The sequence below is a fragment of the Cuculus canorus genome, chromosome 4 (assembly GCF_017976375.1).
Source record: "Cuculus canorus isolate bCucCan1 chromosome 4, bCucCan1.pri, whole genome shotgun sequence".
Taxonomy (NCBI): domain Eukaryota; kingdom Metazoa; phylum Chordata; class Aves; order Cuculiformes; family Cuculidae; genus Cuculus; species Cuculus canorus.
In genome coordinates, this window is record NC_071404.1 from 30,769,337 (window position 1) to 30,791,176 (window position 21,840).

General features: G+C 38.8%; 1 protein-coding gene across 2 annotated transcripts in view; it reads right to left on the minus strand.

Annotated features, from left to right (window-relative positions):
• The window catches only part of DLC1 (DLC1 Rho GTPase activating protein), a 221,963-nt gene that overhangs the window by 97,352 nt on the left and 102,771 nt on the right, over nt 1–21,840 (minus strand). The window contains exon 1 of one of the 2 annotated variants that reach the window (XM_054065281.1): nt 945–1,241. The exons of the other annotated variant lie outside the window; for it this stretch is intronic. Within the exon in view, the coding sequence (XP_053921256.1) occupies nt 945–1,059 (115 nt within the window). The 5' untranslated portion in view covers nt 1,060–1,241. Of the gene's footprint in view, nt 1–944; nt 1,242–21,840 lie in introns of those variants that run through there. 2 annotated transcript variants of the gene reach the window in all.

Sequence of the window (21,840 nt, forward strand, 5' to 3'; positions counted from 1 at the left end):
ATCTGTTACGCTCTTCTCCAAAACATAAGTGCAGGAAAATGATGTAAAAGTCCGGTTTACATTAGTGAGTGATACAGTCTGCCTTTTGGTCATCTCATCCTTGATTTTATCATTATTCACGTTTTTCCTCCCTCCTTCCCTCCCCCCACCAGGATAAACCACCCCCACGGTAAGTATACAAACAAACCAAACTGATCCCTCTGGCATGCCACGACCATTGTGCATTTCTGCTGCCTTTCCTGGAACCTCTAAATGCTGCAATAATAAATGTAACAACCTAAGCAGGGTGAATGAAAAGCATTCAATCTAACTGACAGAAAATAACAGAAGAGGAAAATAAAATGAGTTAATTTATCTTTTTCTCCAGTCCTCTATTAAGGTTTGCCTTGAGTTTTTGAGTCTTTGCAAGTCAAAATAAAAATGTGAACTGTAACTATATACTTGGCTGGTAATTTATATCTCAGAAGCATAGCTCTGGCATACCTGACACTCACTTCAAGCTCACAGCGCTGAAATCCTTGCCAGAGGAAATACCAGTAATTGCTCAGTGCACAGCCCAAATATTCCAACTGACACACTCCTTGGCTGCAAAACACCCCATAACGCAACTCACTGAAGCACATCACAGCAGCAAAGCACAAAGATCTGACCTAACAGCAAAATGAAGTGCTTTAGCACACTTCAGTCTGAGGAGTTTGCACTGTAATAGCTGACCGAAATTCACTGCTCCCTTTCTTTTAACTGATGTTTATTTCATCTAGTTAGAGAAGCACATACAATCCCACCTTAGGCATAACACCAAAGTAACATGACACAGAAACAAAAGGCTGGAGAAAGACCTAGAGGCGACATCATTAACATTATGCAAATGATACCACTAATTACCATTATTGATTACGGTCCCTTACAAACCTTAAAATATGCTTATGTAATGTCTTTCTCACCTGCCAGTCGTCTGTCTCTTGTGTTTTTCCAGATAACATCCAAGGCTCTAGCAGTGGAGTCCCTGATATGATCACTAAATGATCTCCTCAGAGGGGCTTTCACTGGGTGATGCATAATGCAGATCGATCACACATCCAGAGTCAAACGGCTGTAGCTTGGCCTCAGGAAAAAGAGCATTCTTTGCCCGGGGATCTGACTGAATTTCTCTTCAGAAGGCAGGCAGGTTGTTACTTTATATAATTTGTCGTCAGCTTTGTGGAGCTTTTCCTTGAAGAGTCAGGCATTGCAGATCTCACTGCGGATGCAGGAAAGCTCAGACTGCAGCCAGCCTACTGGAAAGCTGCCAAAATCTTACATCTGGAACAGTTTACAAATGAGCTAACGATACAGTCATTTAGATTTGGGGCTTTATTTGTGGATATCTATAGGATTCTAGCTTCCTGTTTAATCAAATAACTTACCGGGCACATGCTTGCATGCTCATTTATTAGGATAATATTTCCCTGCTTAACTGATATTTCAGGTAATCTTTCATGTTTTGACATGAAAAAGGTAAGAAATAGAAAAGAGATAAAGTAATTTTAAGTATCTGCAGTTCTGGTATTGTATTCCATTACGATATTTTTCTTACATATCACTCGATCTGTGGCACAGCACAGGGCCTGATTCTGAATTCCTGTATGTGTTACTTTATGCCAATGAGTAATTAAGAGACTTAAAAACAAAAATAAGAGGAAAAGGGGAGAGGAGAAAAAAAGGAGAGGGAACAAGGCCTCCACATCTTTGCTGAATGGAAAGATAAGGTCTCATATGTAAAAGGTTTATGCATGTAACTAAGATTAATAGTCATGGTAAATGAAGCCATTTGACCTTGCTTATTTTGATCTTTTTAATTGATTATTGTGTCCTGTGGCTTCCCCGAGGGACTGAGGAAGGAATAAAGGGGTAGCTGAAACTCTTTTTCCCTTCCTAGTATTATGTATGGGAATGTGTGAAGAGATGAGGGGTCCTAGCCTAAAAACTTCATCTCCTTTGTTATCAGGGAAAGCAAGAACTGTTAAATAAAGTGGTCTTCATGTTACTTCAAGGTGGAGTCCTTCATTTTCACAGCAACTAAAGCCATTAAAGTCAGATACCATTATTTTCTTGAGAAGCATTACATTATCATTTGAATTGATCCAATAACTTCTCACAAGGTTGGCACACGCAGATCAGCCTACAGAATCACAAATTTCTGCCTGTGGATATCCACACACTTCTAATTCCTTCCTAAGAACAAAACAGTTTTTCTTTTTGTTCTATAGTAGATAATTTATTTCACACATTTTTAGTTTGTTTTAACTTTTCCCCAGTGTCTTCTCAGTTCCCTTCTTTTTCACTAGTCCTCATTTCTTCTTTGAAAAACCAATCTCATTCTGAAAATGAAAAGAAATTTACAGGATTTGCAGTAGTTTAACTGAGGGAAGAACTGGCTAACCATTTACTTAATACAGATCACAATTCCTTCCCATCTTCCATCTAGGCCTTGTCTTTTATCTTTACAGAGCATCTGCAAACACCAATGCCCTGTGCACATCTTTGAACAAAATCAACAGCAGCAAGGGATCTGTAGAGTTTGCAATTGCTTTCCTCATTATACTCCTACTTTTTGAGGCTGTATGGAGAAGCAGCAGTCAACTCTCTGGAGAAATTAAATATGATTGCACACTCCAGAAATATGTGGTTTTTTTCCTGATTATTCTGGTAAAACTTCATTGTAGAGCAAGTGACAATGCTTACACATGCAGATGCTGACATGATGACCAGAGGGTAATCTATCGACTTTGAAACACGTACACCCTGTTCAGGTGACATTTGCCATTGTTACTTCTAGTGACCAGGTCAGAACAGTAGTCCATTTTTAAATGGATACAGTAAACAATATCCAGATCTGGAGCTGAATGTGTATACCTTTGTATTTCAGCTGAGTATCACCGTCAGAGGAGAATGGAAAGCGATGAGGGAGAAGGCAGTCTCAGTAGATATTTACTACTAGGGGCCATCTCATTACCAATGTGTCCCAGAAAGAGTGAATTTATACAGCAAAATAAATGATACCAAGCTTCTGACATATCTGGAGGTGGGGTTACTTTGAATAACCTCAGTCTTGTGAACTGAATGAATCTCCACCAGGAGCTGGGATCAGTGGCGCTACCAGGGTGTATTTCTATGGCTTAATTTTACCTTGAAAGTCATTGAGTTCACATGCTCCAAGACTGCTTGGAGATAGAAACCAAGAGGCAGTGCTGGAAGATGCTTTTCAAAACCATATGCAATGTCAATTAAACCACTCGCACCATTATCGATTTCAGCAGCTATATCACCTTTTAAAATTTAAAAATAAAAAACAAAAATAAAAATAGCAATATACATATTGCTGATCATTTAATTCTTTGAGAGTTATTGTGGGTTCTGTTACAAAAATACATAGCTCAAAATATTTAAAACAGTCAGTACTACCAGTTCAATGATATGGGCTGGAAAATGTCAGAATAACCCAACAAAGGGCAAAGGAGAAGTTAAGCTAAACTGCAACAGATCAGAGGAAGATGGCTAAGGGAGTCTGCTAGTCTGATGGATAATCTAAGCAAGATTGTGTAAAGAATTTAATTAAACATAAAAAAATTCTTGCTAGACCAGGGACAGAAAAACAATTAGGTACAGATAGGCTAGAAATATAGATAGGAAATAAAAGGACATTAATTTTAGAAAAATGCAGCCGGAAGATCTATTGAGGAAGACAGTTAAAAGAAAATATATACAACCAATGAAAGAAATTTGAAATGCATGATATTCTCTATGATCAGAAAATGAGCTAAGAGTTTGCCATGGAATATGCAAGTATTAAATGATTTTTAAATCGTGTTTAAAGAAGTCATCAGAGCAGAGATGTCTTTCAGTCTCTATTTTTCTGTTATTTAAATAACATTCCTTGTGGAACAAGGGACTCAGTTTTGGTCTAGAGATCGCAATACCTAAAAGATGCTTAAAAGACTAGGAGAAAACCCAGTTTGCTACGGTACAAGCAGCTGATCTTAGTTCCATACTAGGTAAGACCCATGCATTCAGGGCAAAGCTGCTGAGCTGCCATGTCTGCTGTGTCATTATCTGATGCTCCCATTGAGAACCCTACACTGCATCTCAGGAAAGCTCCTCCCATGTTCCCAGATGCAGCTCTGCTTGCAGAAATGTTACTGTCCAAATGATACCTGCCCATGTAGCTCAGACATACTCCTTCTTCCCTTGCAGGTGTAGCTGTTTGCAGGGAGACATCTGCCTGAATCACACACCTGCAGTTGCCTCCAAATTGTTTGCATGGAAAGGGTTCCTCCATTTCTCTGGTAAACTCATACTCTCAGTCTCAACTGGGAGAGGATGATACTAGTGCAAAGTACATGTGTACAGTCCTCAGCTGGTGAATCTCTGATATCAGTCAACATGAATGTATTAAATTAATTTATAAGGAATGTTGTTAAACCAAAGAAATAAATTGGACCATTGGGAATGTCAGTAAAGGAAAAAAGGTTTAAATAATGAGATTTATAGACAGGTAAAGAAAATGTTTGCAAAGAAAACAGCAAAATGTTTTGCTGCTCTATTAAAAAACGTACTGGAAATCTCCTGAAAACAAATATGTTCCTTTAGCTGGGAAATGACCTACACACTCTTCCATATATTACATCTACAATTCAATTAGCTGTATACAGGTACTATAGCAAAATGCATGCAAAAATAAGTTATCTTCCAAATTTATTTATTTTAGTATTTTCTGTTCGACTGAAATGAAAAAAAAAAAAGAAAACCTACTGAAGAAATTCTTATGCTCAAAAGTTAAACTCAAGTGGTCAACAAACACTGTATTGAACTAAAAATAATATGACGGGAATCTGAAGGAGAGGGGTCTGTTGCTGACAAGAGAGGAATGCAGTAGCCAGTGTTCCAGGAGAAAGGTGAGAGTACACCCTCAGGAAAGAGGCTGCAGTGCACACGTGCAGAGCAGCATGCATGCCCAGGGAAGAGTCTTTGTGGAATCCCAGAGGCAAATATTTACAGGGGTCTTATCCCTACCTGCCTGCCCAGCCAGCTTGGAGCCGGGCTGTGCCCTGCCCTCCCAGTGCTCCCACCAGCCAGGATCAGCCCCACCACTGCTGCTCCCAGGATAGTGTCTTTCCTTTTACCCAGGCCTAGACTGCCTCTAGACTGCAGCCATTGATTTCTCCCACTTTTCTTTTCAAAAATATTTTCAGAAATGTTTTGTTAATATAAGCAAAACCATGCCTCTCCAATCCTCTTCTCAAGGCTGGATCTATTTACTTGTAAAATGCCGCTCATCATTCTTAAACACATTGTTCTTAAACTAGCCAAGAGCAGAAGGCAGAGGCTAATTTTTTATAACCTCACCACTCCTCAGCAGTTCAAGCTAGAGGCTCTAAGCTTGCCAAACATATATGTTCTTTGTCCCTTAGTGGTTCTGTCCATACTTCTATCTGCAAAGATAACATTAAAGATCTTTTTTCCTCTTTAAGGCAAAGAGCAGACAAAATGCATCAGGTAATAGGATGGAAGAGAATCGTGATCCCATTTTTAGTTCTGGCAATATCCTGCTCTGAGGAGGTAAACAGCTATGCAGGTCTCACGCTCTTCAGGCTTGCTGAAAATGTGTCAACTTCCTTTCTGAGTGTTTACAAATGTGCAAATTATGTTTATCTCCAGTTCATCTATGTGATCCTGGCCCCTTGAGCCTGGAAAGATGTATGCATCCAAAATATGCATAGCCAGACAGATACACATAATTTTTTAAAAGTTATGTCAGTTTGTAACTTCTACATAGGCTGTGACAAATGGTGTAGGAAATTCAGACCATCTTTGCTGGGTGGTCTAAGCAGCCTGCCTGATCTGATGCAAGTAATCATCTTTCCCCTTGTTATAGAAACAGAAAGGTAAAGACATAAATCTCCAAAAGCAACACAAACAAAAAAAGTGATTTTGAATCAAAATTTTAGGTCTAATAAAAAAAATGGCCCTGATGGCACAGAGATTTTGTCATTGTTTCATCTCTAAGCAGATATCTCCAAGTGCTTTCTAGGAGACCAGACTGAGAAACGAGCCCTTTGAATTTTGACTTTGACATGTGTTCCTTTACAAAAGAAATCTAGTACTGCAACATCTGCAGTATCTGAGAAATCTGATACTTATCAGTCTTCAGACAAGAAGCAGTCATCCTTCAGAGTAGACCGTAAAGATTTAGAGAAATCCCTACAGAAAGACAGACATAAAATATACTTCAATGAAACAGAAAAGCTTCAATAGAAGCTTGAAAAATGTCAACAAAATTATTGATATGACACAACAAATCTTTATTTAATTTGGTTCCATTTTTTTCCAATTTGTCAATCAGATAAGGTAAAAATATTAAGAAGTTTCATTTAGCACATAGGTGTCTAGCAATTCATCTGTCTCACACACTGCTTTCCAGTGCTTAGCTTTCCCCATGCCTCTGTAGGGAGCAGACCTTGGAGCAGACTGCAGGTGGAAGGACTTGACCTTACAGTGGCAATCACTCTCTACCATCATCATTTCCCCCCTCCTGTCAAGGCAGGAAGGGGAATGGGTATGTAACACTGTTCATTTCCAAAGAGACATTTTAATGAAAAAATCCTTCCATGACAAGTTTTGGGTTTTATTCCAAATTGAGAGTAAAAGCTCAGAAAGACATTATTTTTCTCATTTCTTGCAGTAGGAGTAAAATCAGTGTGTTATGCAAGACCAGACCTGCAGATTCAGAAGGCAGGCAGGGTAGGGGCTGTAGTGAGGAAGACTGTACTCTATTCCCTTCTTTCAGCCTCCTACTTACATGGTACTGAAGGAGAATACTAGGATTCTTTCTTGTGTCAAAGTGTCACTGTGAGATTTAGAAAAAAGGTAGTAAAAATAAAGACTAGTTATCGAACAAAGAAAGTGTAGAACAGGCTAGGAATTTTCCCAGCCCACAGACTGGATTTTATCAGTGGATTTGTGCGTGACACCCTCTCCTCTTCAGCCCCTCCATTTCCTTTTCTCCTTTCCAAAGTCCTTCGCAAGTTATTCTTTGCTTCTGTTTTCTACCCTTTAAAGACTGCTCCATCATGCTTTGCACAGTTTCCTCCCCATCCCTGTCCCAACAGCTACATCCTTCTCCATCATCTGACCTCTGGTTCCTACAGCTGTCTGTTCTCCTCTGTTTTGCTCTCTTGACTTCTTCCTGCTGGGATGGGCAGGGACTTGCAAGCATTTTGTGCAATTGAGAGCATTGCTGCACCAGGGAAACCAGACCGGATCTGCTCTGCGTCCTGGTCTCAGCAGCAGCTGCACATAAGATAATAACAGGTGGTTCGGTGGTGGTTGCTGTAAAGGTGCTGATGATGGCAGTGCACAACTCAACCCTATGTTACTGTGTGTCTCACCATATTTTGCTCTCAAAAAGTTGTCCTGTGACACACAACCTAGGAGCTAAATGGATGCAGAGTGGAGCAGAGATGGGAAACCACATGACAGATGGAAAAAGTTTCCTGAGCTTCTCCCATGGATTGGAAAAGTCACTGCCTGCTTCCTCGTACTGGCAGAGATATGGGGAAGCCTGAAGGACAATCCTCCCCTCTCCAGGTGAAAGTCATTGCTTCTGTGCACACTGCTTTTGTAAACTGTGCAGGCTTTATACCCTCATGTGATGGACGCGACCTGTATTTTCAAACAAGCCTGTTTAAGTAATCAGAAAGAAAATACACAAAATCTGCCTTCCCTAGCAGCAGTCCATGCAGAGCACAATGACTGTTGTTGCTCTCATGGACTTCTCAGCGCCTAAACATTGAAGCCTTCTTTTGATGAAATGCTGAGAAGATCTTGTCAAGATATCTACCTTAATTGCCTTTTGTCGTGTGATAAATACATGCTTATTAGTTTATGTAAACAGAATAGTCTTCTGTCATACATCTGAGTTTCATATTAAACATGATGCCAAATAAACACTAACGATGTTTAGTAAATTTCATGGTGTATGATTACAGCCCTGCTTTGCAAATAGCCCCATAGCTTAGTTGTTGTTCTGTGCACTTCAAAGTATAAGCTTATCTGGCTGTTTCTGAACTTTTGTCTCACTAACACTCTGTGCTCCAAAAATAATAAATAAGCCAATGCAGGAAACCAGAAAACATTTCTAATCACAGCCATAAATAGAAAATAATAAGCAGCAACTCAGTTGCATGAAAGAACATAAACTCCCAGTGTCAGTTGTATATTGTTCCATTTTAATCTGTTTTTTTTAAGTGACTGGTTATTAACTATCCTTACATTATCAGAAAATCTAGCCTTACTGTTTTGCCAACTGTTTTCCAAAACACTGCATATTAATGAGAAAGAAAAGGACATTTAGTGAACACTGGTGCCATAATTTAAAATTCAAATGAGAAAGGAAGTGTTAAAGCTTCATTCTGTTTAGCCATATGTGAGGCACCTGCCTGAAGAAGTTTGTAGAAGTATTAATTTATAGGGGTGTCCAAACACTTCAAAATACCTACCTTGAGCTGTAGAACTTTCTCAGTTATATCTCTTTCATACAGAATAGTTGATGGCAATAGGCCGTGAACTTGGATTAGTTTACAGCATTAGCAATCTGTTATGCTTTACATCAACACAACAGAATCAAACACCATTGTTTCTTTTCCCTTTACAGTGACGTAAAAATGGCCCATATTGAGATATGTTTTAGTCATCTGAGTAATACATGAAAGCTTGAGTGGTTCTATCAGTGAGATTAGGGCAGGACCAATAAAATTTCATACAATAAGATATGTGGTCTAAGGTACTTATTTTTTTCCCAGTGGAAATGCAAACATGCCTCTAAGCAAAATTGCAACAACAGAAAAGTGCAGATCCCCCCCAAAAAACCAAACAACCCAACATTTCCCAAACAAACAACCTCCTATTGTTACTCCCTATTCAAAATCTGTCTGCAAATCTTCTTTCATAAGTAGCAATTTTCCTTCCTTTTTTTTTTTTCCTCTCTCCTCTTCATGGCTACTCTGTCACTCTGAGATGCTGACTTCGTTGGGTTAAACATCTTCCTCTTTAGACATCCCTCACATAAAAAGACACAACATAAATAATACATTAAAGCAACAGTCTTTGAGCTTGTCTACAATGACCAGCATGAACACTGATTGTGAATAAAACTAATTTTCTTTTAAAACATGAGTTTAAAATTATCTAGCAGTGACTGGCTGGTGTCTGTGTGCAGTGAGCAGAATATGGGACACAGGGAGAGTTATGTGAGCTGGATTCATCTAAATCAGGGATTAAGCAGGAAGATAATTCAGAATACGGACTGGGATTATTCTGAACAGAGAGACCAGAGCAGCAAGAAATTTTAAAGCAAAGAAAAAGTCCCAGTGCTTGCAGGTTGAGGTGGAAAAAGCTCATTCCAGAGAAGATATAGTGAGGTTTAGGGGGCTCATGTAAGTTGTCTTCATGAGTACTGTCCTGTGTAAAATGTGTTCATTGAGTGATGTAAGGAAGCTGTTCTGTCTTCATCCCTTCTCATCGCTGCTGCTGCTGCCATTGCAACAGTGTGAAACACAATTTCTACAGGAGGTTTGTTTGTCATGGCAAAGACAAGCAGGATGGATCCCCTGCTCCGGAATTGCTGGTTTGTGGCTGCAGTGGCAAAGAAAACAGGAGCAAAAAATATGGAATTTTCATAGGAAGCAATGACATACTAAGTAGGATCCAAAGTGAATTTAAACTTCTAGATAAGTTGGAACAGGCCCCAAGCAGATTTCACTAACTAAAGCACTGCTGGACAGTTTGTGAATAGTAACTTCTCCTTGTTCCACTTTTGTGCAAGTGCTTATTTGCATATTTAGATTGGGGATTTATTCCTCTGACTCTTGGTTTCAGTTTCTGGTATCTGCCATGCTTTAACTGTTTGTCCTGGAGTTGTCTGTCACATAACTTCTTTGGGGTGCTTTATTTCTGTGTTCATTATAAATCCAGCTCTTTGAGGAAAATTAATGAAAAGATATGTTGTTTTCCTAATGTTGGAAAATTCTAGCAAGTTTTCCTTAAATACTTGGTTATGATTTTGTACAGGAATTTGCTCTTTTGTAGACATATTTGTTTTTTGATCTTTCTGAAAGTCCATTAGTTGGACAAGTGTCTGTTTGACAGAAGATCGGCAGCATTGGCTGTTAGCGGCCAACAGACTAGAAGATATTTACCACCTGGGTGCACCTTGAGAAGTCTTCACAAACACAGTTCTGGGCTGCTGCTGGCTCTGCAGCAGGCTGCATGAACAAGAGAAGCCATCTCACCTGTGCTTTTACCCAGTACTTCACCTCACAAAAAGGTGGAGAATGGTCAGTCCATCACCGAATGTAATAAGTAATGAGAAAGTTGTGCTGGTGTCAGGAGGGAACTTTGTATACATAGCTTGGTGAAGCAAAGGCAGGAACATGAGGAGAGGTGCAAAGGGAGGAGAGAGAAAGTCTATTTGTAATCTACTGTAGTTTTAATTACGTGCCTCTGCAACTAAAATTCAGCTATTAAAAAGCTTGTAAGAACTTTCCTTATGTCTGACTCTGATGGAATGGAATAAACATTGGAATGGAATAAATATAATTTTAAACAATTGTCTTCTTTGCACTGTACAGACTTTTTCAGCATATTAGCTACAATCATATTACCTTTTTTTAATAAAAAAGAAGAACCTGTGCTACTCTATTGCATGATATTTTGTAGGATGCCTTTCTTCGGGGGTTCATTATTTCAACTGAAGTCTTGCAGCAACTGCTGATTACATATTCTAATGCTTAATGTTTCAGAGATAAAGAATCTAAAGTTTCACTTCACCTTTAGTAAGCTTCACGTATGATAGATTGAAGTTAAACCTTTATGAAGAGTGTCATAATTATCTTGAAGATTAAAGCAGTCATCATTATCAACTGAAAGATACATTCTGTTATCCATAATAAAGCCATTGTGAATAATGAATGTACACAGTATAACTTCAACATTTACAAAGGAAATCTAAAACTCCAGCTGAAGTTATTATTAGATGTTAATGCTTCATATTTACTCCATGAATTTGGCAACAACGTTAAATGAGGTTTTAATGAGACACTCTGGTTGCTATTCTAGGAATTGGATTTCTTCACACCTTCACTTAATTTAATTCACAGCTCATCAGCCAAAATTGCTTCTGCATGGACTTTGCCGTTCCCATTAGTGTCCGATTTTAGACATGGCATATCTGCCCTCTGGAGCACTACTACAGTGTGTGGAAAATCTTCACATAGACTCAAGTTACTAAGCCGGTATTGAGGGCTGATTAGGCAAGAACTGGGAGCTCCAGCCAGTTGGTTTTGGGACCAAGAGGCTGGTAGGACACAGCAGTACATAATCTAACTTTTCAGTCCTGAGACTAGCTACGGACTGGCAAGTTCCCCTAAAAATATGGTAATTGGAAGAAATCAATCAAACAGTCCCAAAAGAAGTTGAGGAAGCAAACAAACCAGAAGACAAAGCTCACATCTGAGATTGATAGGTTAAAGTAGTATTTTAAAGGTATATTTATTACAAATAAAGTATTTCAATGAGAAAAAGTGAAAAGTTATACATATCAAATGTTTGCCTGTGAAGAGAATTGTGGTAAGAAAACATACGGCACTTCTTCTTTACTAATCCTGATGTAACACTAATTATTTTGCTCACCATTATAAGAGACAAAACCAACTATAATTTACATTCTCAGCATTTCCATAAAGAACAACCAGATATACTCTGTCTGGCAGAAATTAATTCCTTCTTGAATGCAGCATGTAGTTTCAGCCTCTCCAGTACCACAAAGATGTCAAAAAGTTTTGAAGGAATTCAGATAACAACAACATAAATGATTAAGGGGCTGGACAGTTTGATTTAGAAGGAAAGATTAAAACATGTTTTGCTTAGCCAAATGACAGCTAATAATGCAAAGGGAGAGTAATGATAACAGTCTACAAGTATTTAAAGCATGAGCACACCAAGGAAAGAGCAGAAGTGTTTAAGGTGGTACAAGGTTTCAAAACACAGACATTGTAGAGAGTGTTGTGGTTGTGTATGTTTTTCCTTCTTCCTGTGGAACTTATGTGAGGGCAAAATAAAATACGTGAGTACGCAGCCAAGAACAGTAAAGTGCAAACGTGAAACAGAAGGATGCATATATGAGCTATGGTGCAAGTCCTCAATGTATATAATTAAAGATAGAGGTTAGCAAGATCAAATTCCTTCTTCAGAAAGGACTGACCCTGAAAGTAGGATTGCTTTGCTCAGAAAGTTTTGTAGCCTCTTGATAACCCGTTATCCCTTCTCTGTGAAGAAAACACCTGCTGTTCAGACATAAAATTTGTCAGCTCAGAGCTTCAGTCTTAAAGGTGTTCCTCTGATACACAAGCTATCAATAGGACTCTGTATTCCTTTCAGTCCAGTGTCACATGTAGAAATACATTAGAAAAGGACAAGGTGAAGGGAATATTGCGGGGGGGGGTGAAGGGCAGCAGATAGGAGAGCTTGGAAGAAACGTCAAATATACTAGCACACTAGTGAGTATCCTGAATGCTAAACTCAATAAATCTATTCTGAGAGGTTACATGCTGTGAAACACTTTCTTCCAGGCAGATTTTCTTAAGAGTTTATCTAGGATATTTCTATCACAGAACATTTAACTTGATATCATGTCAAGATGACTGCCACTGTCACAGTCCATCCAAAACACTGAAGAGAGAGCTGGAAGAGCCTCCTTCAAGCTGCTTCATCAAAAATTCTCTTTCCCTAACTCAGGCCAGTGTGGTACACGCAAAAAACCTATCTTAATAATCTACAGCTCAGGAAAAGCAGCTTGTGACATTTGCATTTCTGGTACCTTGTTGGTTATTTTCTGATTGCTGACATTCAGTGGCAGCAATGAGTCTAAATCTCTTACAAATTTTGAAAATTCTCTTTTAAATTAATGCCTTCAATGCACCCTTGGCACGAAGGGTGTTTTGGCAGGATTGGGTCAGCTATGCCTGACAGTGGCAGAAGCTTGGAGACCTCATAAATAAAAAGCTGAAACATAGTGGTTCTGTCATGCTAAAGATCACTATTGTAAAGTTTTCTGGAAAAGGGTAGGCCTCACATCTATTCTACACAAATTCATCAGCTTTACCAAATTGTTATGCTTGCACAATTTCTACTTAGCGTCTGCTTTCTCCTGGTACCCTGATCTCTAGGAAGAGAGAACTAATAGAAAGGAGCTTTCCCAGCCCTTGTTCTGTCTCTTCAGCTCTCTGATCATCTTTGTGGCCTCCTCTGGACTTGCTTTAATAGATTCGTGTCCTTCTTGTGCTGAGGACTCCAGAACTGGGTGCAGGACTCCAGGCAGTGTCTCCTGCAAGCAGTAGAAGAGGAGAATCACTTCCCTCAGCTTGCTGGTAACACTTCTTCTGATGCAGCCCAGCATCTGGTTGGCTTTCTGGGCTTCAGGTACACACTGCTGACTTATGATGAGCATCTCATCCATCAGCACATCCAAGTCCTCCTCATGGCCTCTATCAATGCCCAGCCTGTGTTTGTAATTGGGATGGCCCTGATCCAGGTGCGTCGCCTTGCATTTGGCCTTGTGAAACTTCACGAGATTCACACTGGTCAAACTCTCCAGCTTGTCAAGGTCCTTCTGGATGGAATCCCCTCCCTCCAGTGTGTCGACTGCACCACACAGTTTGATGTCATTGGAAAACTTGCTGAGGATGCCCTCAATTCCACTGTCCATGTCTCTGACAAAGATGTAAAACAAAACTGGTCCCAATACTGACCACTGTGGAACACCACTTGTTACTGGTCTCTACTTAGACATTGAGCCATTGACAGCAACTTTTTGAGTGTGACCATCCAGACAATTCCTTATCCACTGAGTGATCCATCCATCAAACCCATATCTTAGAGGCAAGGATGTTGAGCAGGACAGTGTCAAATGCTTTGTACAAATCCAGATAGATGATGTTGCTTACTCTTCCCTTATCCACAGAAGTCCACTGAATTCTTCAAGCACGATTTGCCCTTAGTGAAACCATGTTGCCTGTGACCAACTACCTCCTCATTTTTCATGTGCCACACCAGAGTTCCCAGGAGGATGTTCTCCATGATCTTGCTGGGCACAGAGGTGAGACCGACCAGTCTGTAGCTCCCCAGGTCCTCCTTTTTTCCATTTTTAAAAATTAGAGTTACATTTCCCCTTTTCCAGTCAGTGGGAGCTTCACTGGACTGCCGTGCATTCTCAAATATGAAGAAAAGTGACTTAGCAACTTTATCTGCCAGTTCCCTCAGCACCCGTGAATGCATCTTATCAGGTCCCATGGACTTGTACACCTTCAGGTTCCTTAGTTGGTCTCATACCTGATCCTCTCCTACAGTTGGCAGTTCTTCACTCTCCCAGTCCCTGCATTTGCCTTCTGTGATTTGGGAAGTGTGGCTTGAGCCTCTCCTCATTGGCTCTTCTATCATTTGGAGAAGTTATCCTGAACGCATTTCAGGAACACCCTGGATTGCTTGTGCCTTGCTGTGTTGTCCCTCCAACCGTGGTGATTAAACTTCCCTTTGAGGACCAGGGCTTGTGAACCCGAGGCTGCACCTATCTGTCTATGGAGGGCCTTATCCACTTGCTCTTCCTGGTCAAGCGGCCTGTAGCAGACCCCCACTATAACATCACCTGTCCATGACTTTCCTTTAATCCTGACCTATAAGCTCTTGTTCAGCTCCTCATCCATCCCCAGGTGAAGCTCTATGCACTCCAGCTGGTCATTGACATGTAGGGCAACATCCTCTCCTTGTCTCACTTACCTGTCCTTCCTAAAAAGCCTGTACCCTTCCATTCCAACACTCCAACTATAGGATCTATCCCACCATGTCTCTGTGATCGCCAATGAGATCATAGCCCTGTGGGCGTATGCACATCTCTAACTCCACTTGTTTATTGCCCCTGCTATGCGCATTTGCACAGAGTGTGCCCCTTATGAAGCTATCTGACTGGCTGGAGATCCTTTGTGTTTCACTTCAGGTGCTCTCCTGCTGACTTGTGTCCTTTCTCCAGGCTCTGGGCATCTGTTGCTAGCACTGGCATCAAAGTGGTTGGTGTGGGTTGGATTGAGCTTCCCCTCTCCCAGCAACTTCAGCTTAAAGCCCTTTTCACCAGGTTGGCAAGATGCATAAGAAAAAACAAACGGCCAATTAAAAACCAGGTTTTAATGTAAGTCCTTCAATATTAAACAGGTTTGAAAGACTCTGTCCCTACAAAGTCATGACAGGTCTGAGTTTCAATTAATAGGATTAGACTCAGTTAACTAATTAACCTAATTCCAACCTGAATAATCTAGTTATTCAACATCTGAAGAATCAAATTACTAAACAATAAATTCTGGCAGCTATGATTAAGAATGATATAAAATTTTAAATAAACTTTCAGGAAAGCTCTCAGATATGTTCTTGACAGATATTGAAAATTAATTTAGATCAAAGATACTTTAGTTAGATCCTGGGGTTTGGGCTTGTAAGATTAAAGATCTTTTACTAGTCTCCATCTACGGAAATCATGCCCTTTTTAAACCTTACCATGCCTTGAAGGTAAGAAGACTAGAGAAAAAGTGTTTTCATTCTAATTTCAAATTAAAATCTTTATATGCATCTTATGCATCTATGCATGTGCCTTTGCTACAATGTTTTCAGTAAAGTACTACTGATCATCAACAAAAGCATGGTCTATATATGGTTCTCATATCTACCTATGAAATATTAAACATGTATCTCACCAACCCTCTCTGCATATTTTGATCCTCAGTAATTATATTTTCAGTTTTCTCAATATTGTAATTTCTTGAAGTCCTTACACAAATGCCCTTCTAGCTTGTCACATCTAACTTCATACTTGTTGCAAAACTTCGTATTCTGGAGAAGGTTAGATGGTTCTGCACCATTTTATGGAAAAAGGGACTTTTTTTCCTTGTGACTTTCACATTGTTGTGCGTGGTGTGTAAAGACAAGAATGAATGTGTGGAACGCAGAGAAGGTCATGCAAACTTTTGCAATTACTGTATTTAGTTTTCTAATGACAATCACCCAATGAAAGGAGCTCTCTTAGAAAAATCATGGGAGAACAGCTGCTAACTCTACCAAGCAAAGAAGTTCAAAACAGGCTGGATAAGTGTGACACTGAAATTTGAAACAAAGAACTGAACTTCATATGGATTTCAATAAAAAACTGCTCTCACAGAATTGCATGTAGGAGGGCAGCTGGAATCACATGTGTTCACAAAATCCGTTGCCTTAACAGCAAGCACATGCTGACCTTAGATCTATTCTACTCCCCCTTTACAGAGAATCAGCGTGCTGGATTTCTGTTGGGTAAAAAATGCTATCTTGTTCTAAAATGGTGTCTAGTGTTACTGTAAACACACACTACTTTTACAATTCCCAGCAGAGTATTCTCTGCACAGAGGTTGCATGGTCCTTATACTCGTAGGAGGAAATAAAAGATGTTAATGGAGGGAACTTCTGTTAGGAACAGTAGCCCTTAGCAAGAAGAGGAAGACTACAGCATGGTTACATATCAACAGTCTATGTAAAGACACAGCTTTCATTGTGAATGGGTGACATAATTTTTGAAATGCTAAAGGATCCACAGAAAATTCAGTCCAGCAGCAATGGATTAGGGGACTAAAGCAATGGGAACTGTAGAGGAGGGAGGGTCCCAAAAGGCAGCAGAACTCAGATAAGCCACGTCTTGTGCTAGAGGAGTCCAGATGAGGATGGCTATGTAGCTCATATATGTATCTCATGACCACACAAACACAAGGGTAGAAGAGGGGGATGTTTAGTCTGCAAATGGACAATCTGTAACATTGTCAGACCTCTGAAGGGAGCCCATAGTTCCTGTTAAATACCAGAGACCGTAGTAGTAACTTTTGAACAGCTATGTGGTTCCTTCAAGTTGTAATTCTAGGTCAGTTAGAATTACATCATCTTAGCATTAAAGGACATTTTCTATGCCAAATTCTCTATGCTTGTCCACATCAAGGGCAGCCTCTTTAAGGCATTTATTTCCTAAGACACTAGCAGCAGAAAGTTGCTACAGGAAATATTTCTTTCTTCATAGTCTTTTTGTTTGTGTCCGGTATAGGGGCAACTGTTTGCACAGCTTGCTGAAAGCCAGCTCACTAAAACAACATAGGTTAAAAAATAGATAGACTTAATGTGAATCATTTCAGTGTCCGGTTTACAGCAAATGCTTGAATTCCTGAACTTAGAAGGTAGTGAAATACAATGTGACTCATGTTCAACACAAAGCTCTCTTTCAGGCAATTACAACTTTGAATCTGTGTGTGCAAAGGTGAATCACAAGCTGGCCCACAGAATACATGAAGAAGGATATATATTTTGCAGACATAGCAGATTCATGCATAATGAAAACCAGGAATTATTGCCTGAGCTGTAAGCCAGGCTATAAATCATGTTAAAAATTGACAGCATGTGTTTGAACAGAAATCCACATTGAGATTCAAGCTAAACAACTTCTAGGGATTCACATCCCTCTCTCAACATTTCAGGTAGGTAAATTTCATACAGGTAGCTGAACATACAACAGCTTGCTGTAATGCCAAGAGATGAAAAGTGTAACGTAGACACAGTAAAAACATTGTGAAAGTATTCAATTCCCATTGATAGTCTGCTTTGTTCTGCAATTGGGTAGCTTTTGCTTATGAAATATTAGATGATTAATCAAGCTCACCTGCTTGCATATTGAATGAACACTTTAAAAGAACAATGAAAAGACGCCTTAAAAGGATACACGAAAGGAAGATAATGGATACAATCATACTGAGCTAAGACATACACTTTACAAGAAACAATATACTGTACTGGCTGGTATATATACTAACAGAAGAATGCGCACGTGGCTTGTGAGTCCTTGTAGGTGCTACTGACTAAGGAAGTTTCATTCTAGGCTGCAGTTCAGACTCAAAATCAGCTAATTATAACTAAGTATTACAAATTTGCTTATAGTTTAGTCATAGTGGTGTGCCTATTTTATAACATCACTGTAGAGCAGAATTATGGCTCTTTGGTTTTCTTATCTTAATCTATTTGATGCTCTTTAAGAATAAACCTTGATTTAAAATTTGACAGCTTGTAAATTTTGGCTCAATGACACATGTTCTCCAATTCAATCTAGGGATTTTTTTTTCGTTTGTGAATATGGATATGAATTAGCCTTTTCTTGCTCAAGGAACTTATTCTGTAATTGATGTAAGACCAAGTCCACTAACACTTCATGAATTAAATTACAGTGCATCTAAAATCCTACTGTGATTTACAACCATTTCTTGCTCCAATAATGGAAAAGATTCAGTAGAAAGCAATGATATATAACAAATCATACTGTTGAACACAATGACCAGAATATTTCTTACTACAGGCTGTGCAATCCCTTAAAATGCTGGAAACTGAAATGCTTTAAAAATTATAAAGGAGAAGGATATGAAGAAAGGATATTCTAAATCTGTGATAAAACTGTGCTCCAAAATTTGCATGGTTTTCAAACAGTCCCTGATCCCCCATCTCCCAAGGTGTTCATGAGTCTTATCTAGAAAAGTGCCAGATGCCATGAGTCAAAATACAGCAGGAAGCATGATGATAACTAAACAGGAGAGACAGCTGCACGGCAGTACTTGAGCCCGTGTACTGCCTGGTTTACTTGTACAGATGGTGCTGTGTGACTGAATTCTTGAATGAGGTGCCCTTCTCTCCCTGGTGACTGGCTGCTGCATGCGTGCACTCCAAGTTTGATTATCACTTAGCTTATACCTTCCTCTGACAGTACAAATGAAACAAACCTATGTGATTCAGCTCAAAGCTCTTTTAACAGTGGAATTTTCTGTTTTGGGAAGTACTTGGTTGTGGTATTTTTTTTCTTATATGGATTTCTAGATCTATCTAATTGATTTCTAAATGGAGAGGGAAAGAGCACCTGTAAGCCATTGTGTAGCACTATATAGGAAAAAAAAATATAAGGGAATATAGGAGATAACTCTCTTATGGTTGCCTGCACTGCATTGGTTTGGCCAATACAATTCAGATTTTAAGCAGTGCTGCTACTACATGGTACGTGGCAGACAGAGAGTTTTGGTGCAGCAGTGTGTCTCACCTAGTAGATTTCTGCTTGCCACTGCTTGCTAAACACAGCTGGAAGTCTATAATAACAACACATTTACTTGTCTGTTATCTTTGACGATTACAATTCTCCACCTCACTTCAATCTTTTAAAAAGATTGTTCGTACTCCATAATACTACAAAGACACTTTGGTGTTTTTTTTTTTTTTTTTTGTGTGTGTGTGTGTGTGTTGCTTTATTTTTAATGGTTTGTTTTGTTTTGTTTTGTTTAAGGAAAACAGGTAAGGAAGTTTAAATAACAGATCTCAGGAAATGAAATTATCACCGAGTCTTCAGTTGAACTGGAATGCACTTAAGAAAATAAGAGAGAGGTTTAAGTTAGAGTCATGGGAACTAGTGAACAAAGCACCGAAAAACATGAAACCCCAATACAGATGTTGCAAAGATTTTCCAGATGTGGAATTCTTTTCATGGATCAGTAGAGTTAGCTTAACTTACTTAAGTTATAATGATTATTCGGGAGAGGGGAGGGGGAAGTGTGGGTCGTTTCTTATCTCTCAGTCTTTTAATATAACTAAACACAATTTACTTTGTTGAAGATTTTTATCTAGATTTGTTTTATGAACAGATGTCTGTTTCTTATTCCTCTTAGTTTGTCTAATGTGGCATACATTGCCTCTTTGGAAATGCCTTTGAAATGTACTGCAGAAGTTAATAAATGTAGCAACTTCTTAGACTGGAATCTCTCTTGGCTAGTTTTTCAGTGTCCCATTCTTCATCAAAAACAACATGATGCCAACTGTTGATTACAACTGTAACATATATAAATCCCTTTACAGTTTCTAATATGGTCTTCTGCTAAGTGTTTTTATATCCTTTTGAGATATGCTCGTAATTTTTTTTCTCTTTGTTCAGCTGAAGAATTGCTGTGCCTTAACTTTATTCTGATCATTGATTGATTTCTGCAAATTTTATGATCCCTCTAATTATTGCTAGAGATTTTCCTGACTTGCAGAGGACTTTCACTGTTGCTGTGTAAGTTATATAGTAGTCTTTGATGATGGGTAGTTGGTACTGTTACTCGAAGGAAATATATGTATCTTACAAAACATAAGAAATGCTCATGTAATAAAAATATATTCAGTGTACATAGTAGGGCTGAATATTTGTTACATTTTTACTACAAAATACCATTTCTGATACATTACAAATCAATATTTGCATAGTGGCTTATCCACTGGACATAGTGAGATAATAATTTGACACCTTGAGCAAGTTTTGAAGGTTGTGACTTGGGTAAACCTTATGAAAAATCACTGGTAAGACTGTCATTAATTTAATTGAGGGAAGTGCTATATTAATCAATTTCTCAGTTATTTATTTGTCTAGAATTTTTGTAAACTTGTGGAAAAATTACATCCACGATATACAGAAGCAAAGACCCTCATAGGTCAGATCTAGATAGTGTAGAGAAATGTCTTCCCTTGTTTGTTTTGAATCTTTGAACCTTTATTTGATCTCTCATTCTCTTACAGGAACAGGTAAGCAATTGCACAAAATGTCAAATGGTTATCAACACAGAGTAATCAAACATGGACAACCGTTGTACTGAGAGACAAAAGCAGAGATGGAGTACACAAATTTTTACTGTTGGAAGGAATGGCAAGTATTAAATCCCTGACCAAAAAAAGCCAGCACCACTTCCAAACTAGAAGTGAGTCCTATTAACTTCTGTGCCAGAAACACAGCCTTCTACTTGACCCATTGTTATTGTATGAACCTGCTATCTAAAAAGCAGTTTTCCTACAAATGCTAGCCTGGATCCATGCTTCAAAACTAGAGTCAGACTTAAAACTAGAGTCAGACTTAAGTTGTAAGGGTGATTTGTACAAAAAGCACAAGTCTGAGACCTTCCCTTAGAAGGGTGAAAGAAATTTTAGGAAAAACAGAGATTATTCCATCAGTCTGTTTCAACTTTCCAATCATTTTCCAGTCATAAATGCCCTAATAATGATGAAATTATACCTGATAAAATTAATTAATGTGATACACACTTTAAAGATTTGTCAGGGTGGGTATATCAGTTATGAGTGAGAAATAGGGCCCTGCTGAAGACACACTTATGCTGACACAAAGGCTGTTATTCCACTCAAAGAGTAAGCATGAGCTATACCACAAAAAAAGTCCATGACACTCTCCAAACATTCTGGAGTTTAATCCCTGTTTTGAGAACCTTCCATAGTAACTACAAGAGCAAAATCTTTTTAGTCTAGGCATAGGCTTTGTTCTGTAAACAGTGCTCTGTGTAAGTCAATTGATAGATAACAAATTCTTGACAAAAGTGTCAATCTTTCTTTCTTCTTCCTTGCAACATAGACAAACATTGATTCCATGATAGCATTGCAAGTTAGGCAGCCTGCAAGGAGGAAGCAGTGCTTTATTTTATTTTATTTTATTTTATTTTATTTTATTTTATTTTATTTTATTTTATTTTATTTTATTATTTTATCTTGCCTTTTAGCAGGTATTTTGACTGCTATTCTCTAATTTCAAGCCTGTACTTGGATATGAATTAAAATTCCTTATTACTTTTTCTTTGCCTTTTAATTCTGTCTATAGGCAGCTACTGACATATGATGTATCTGGCT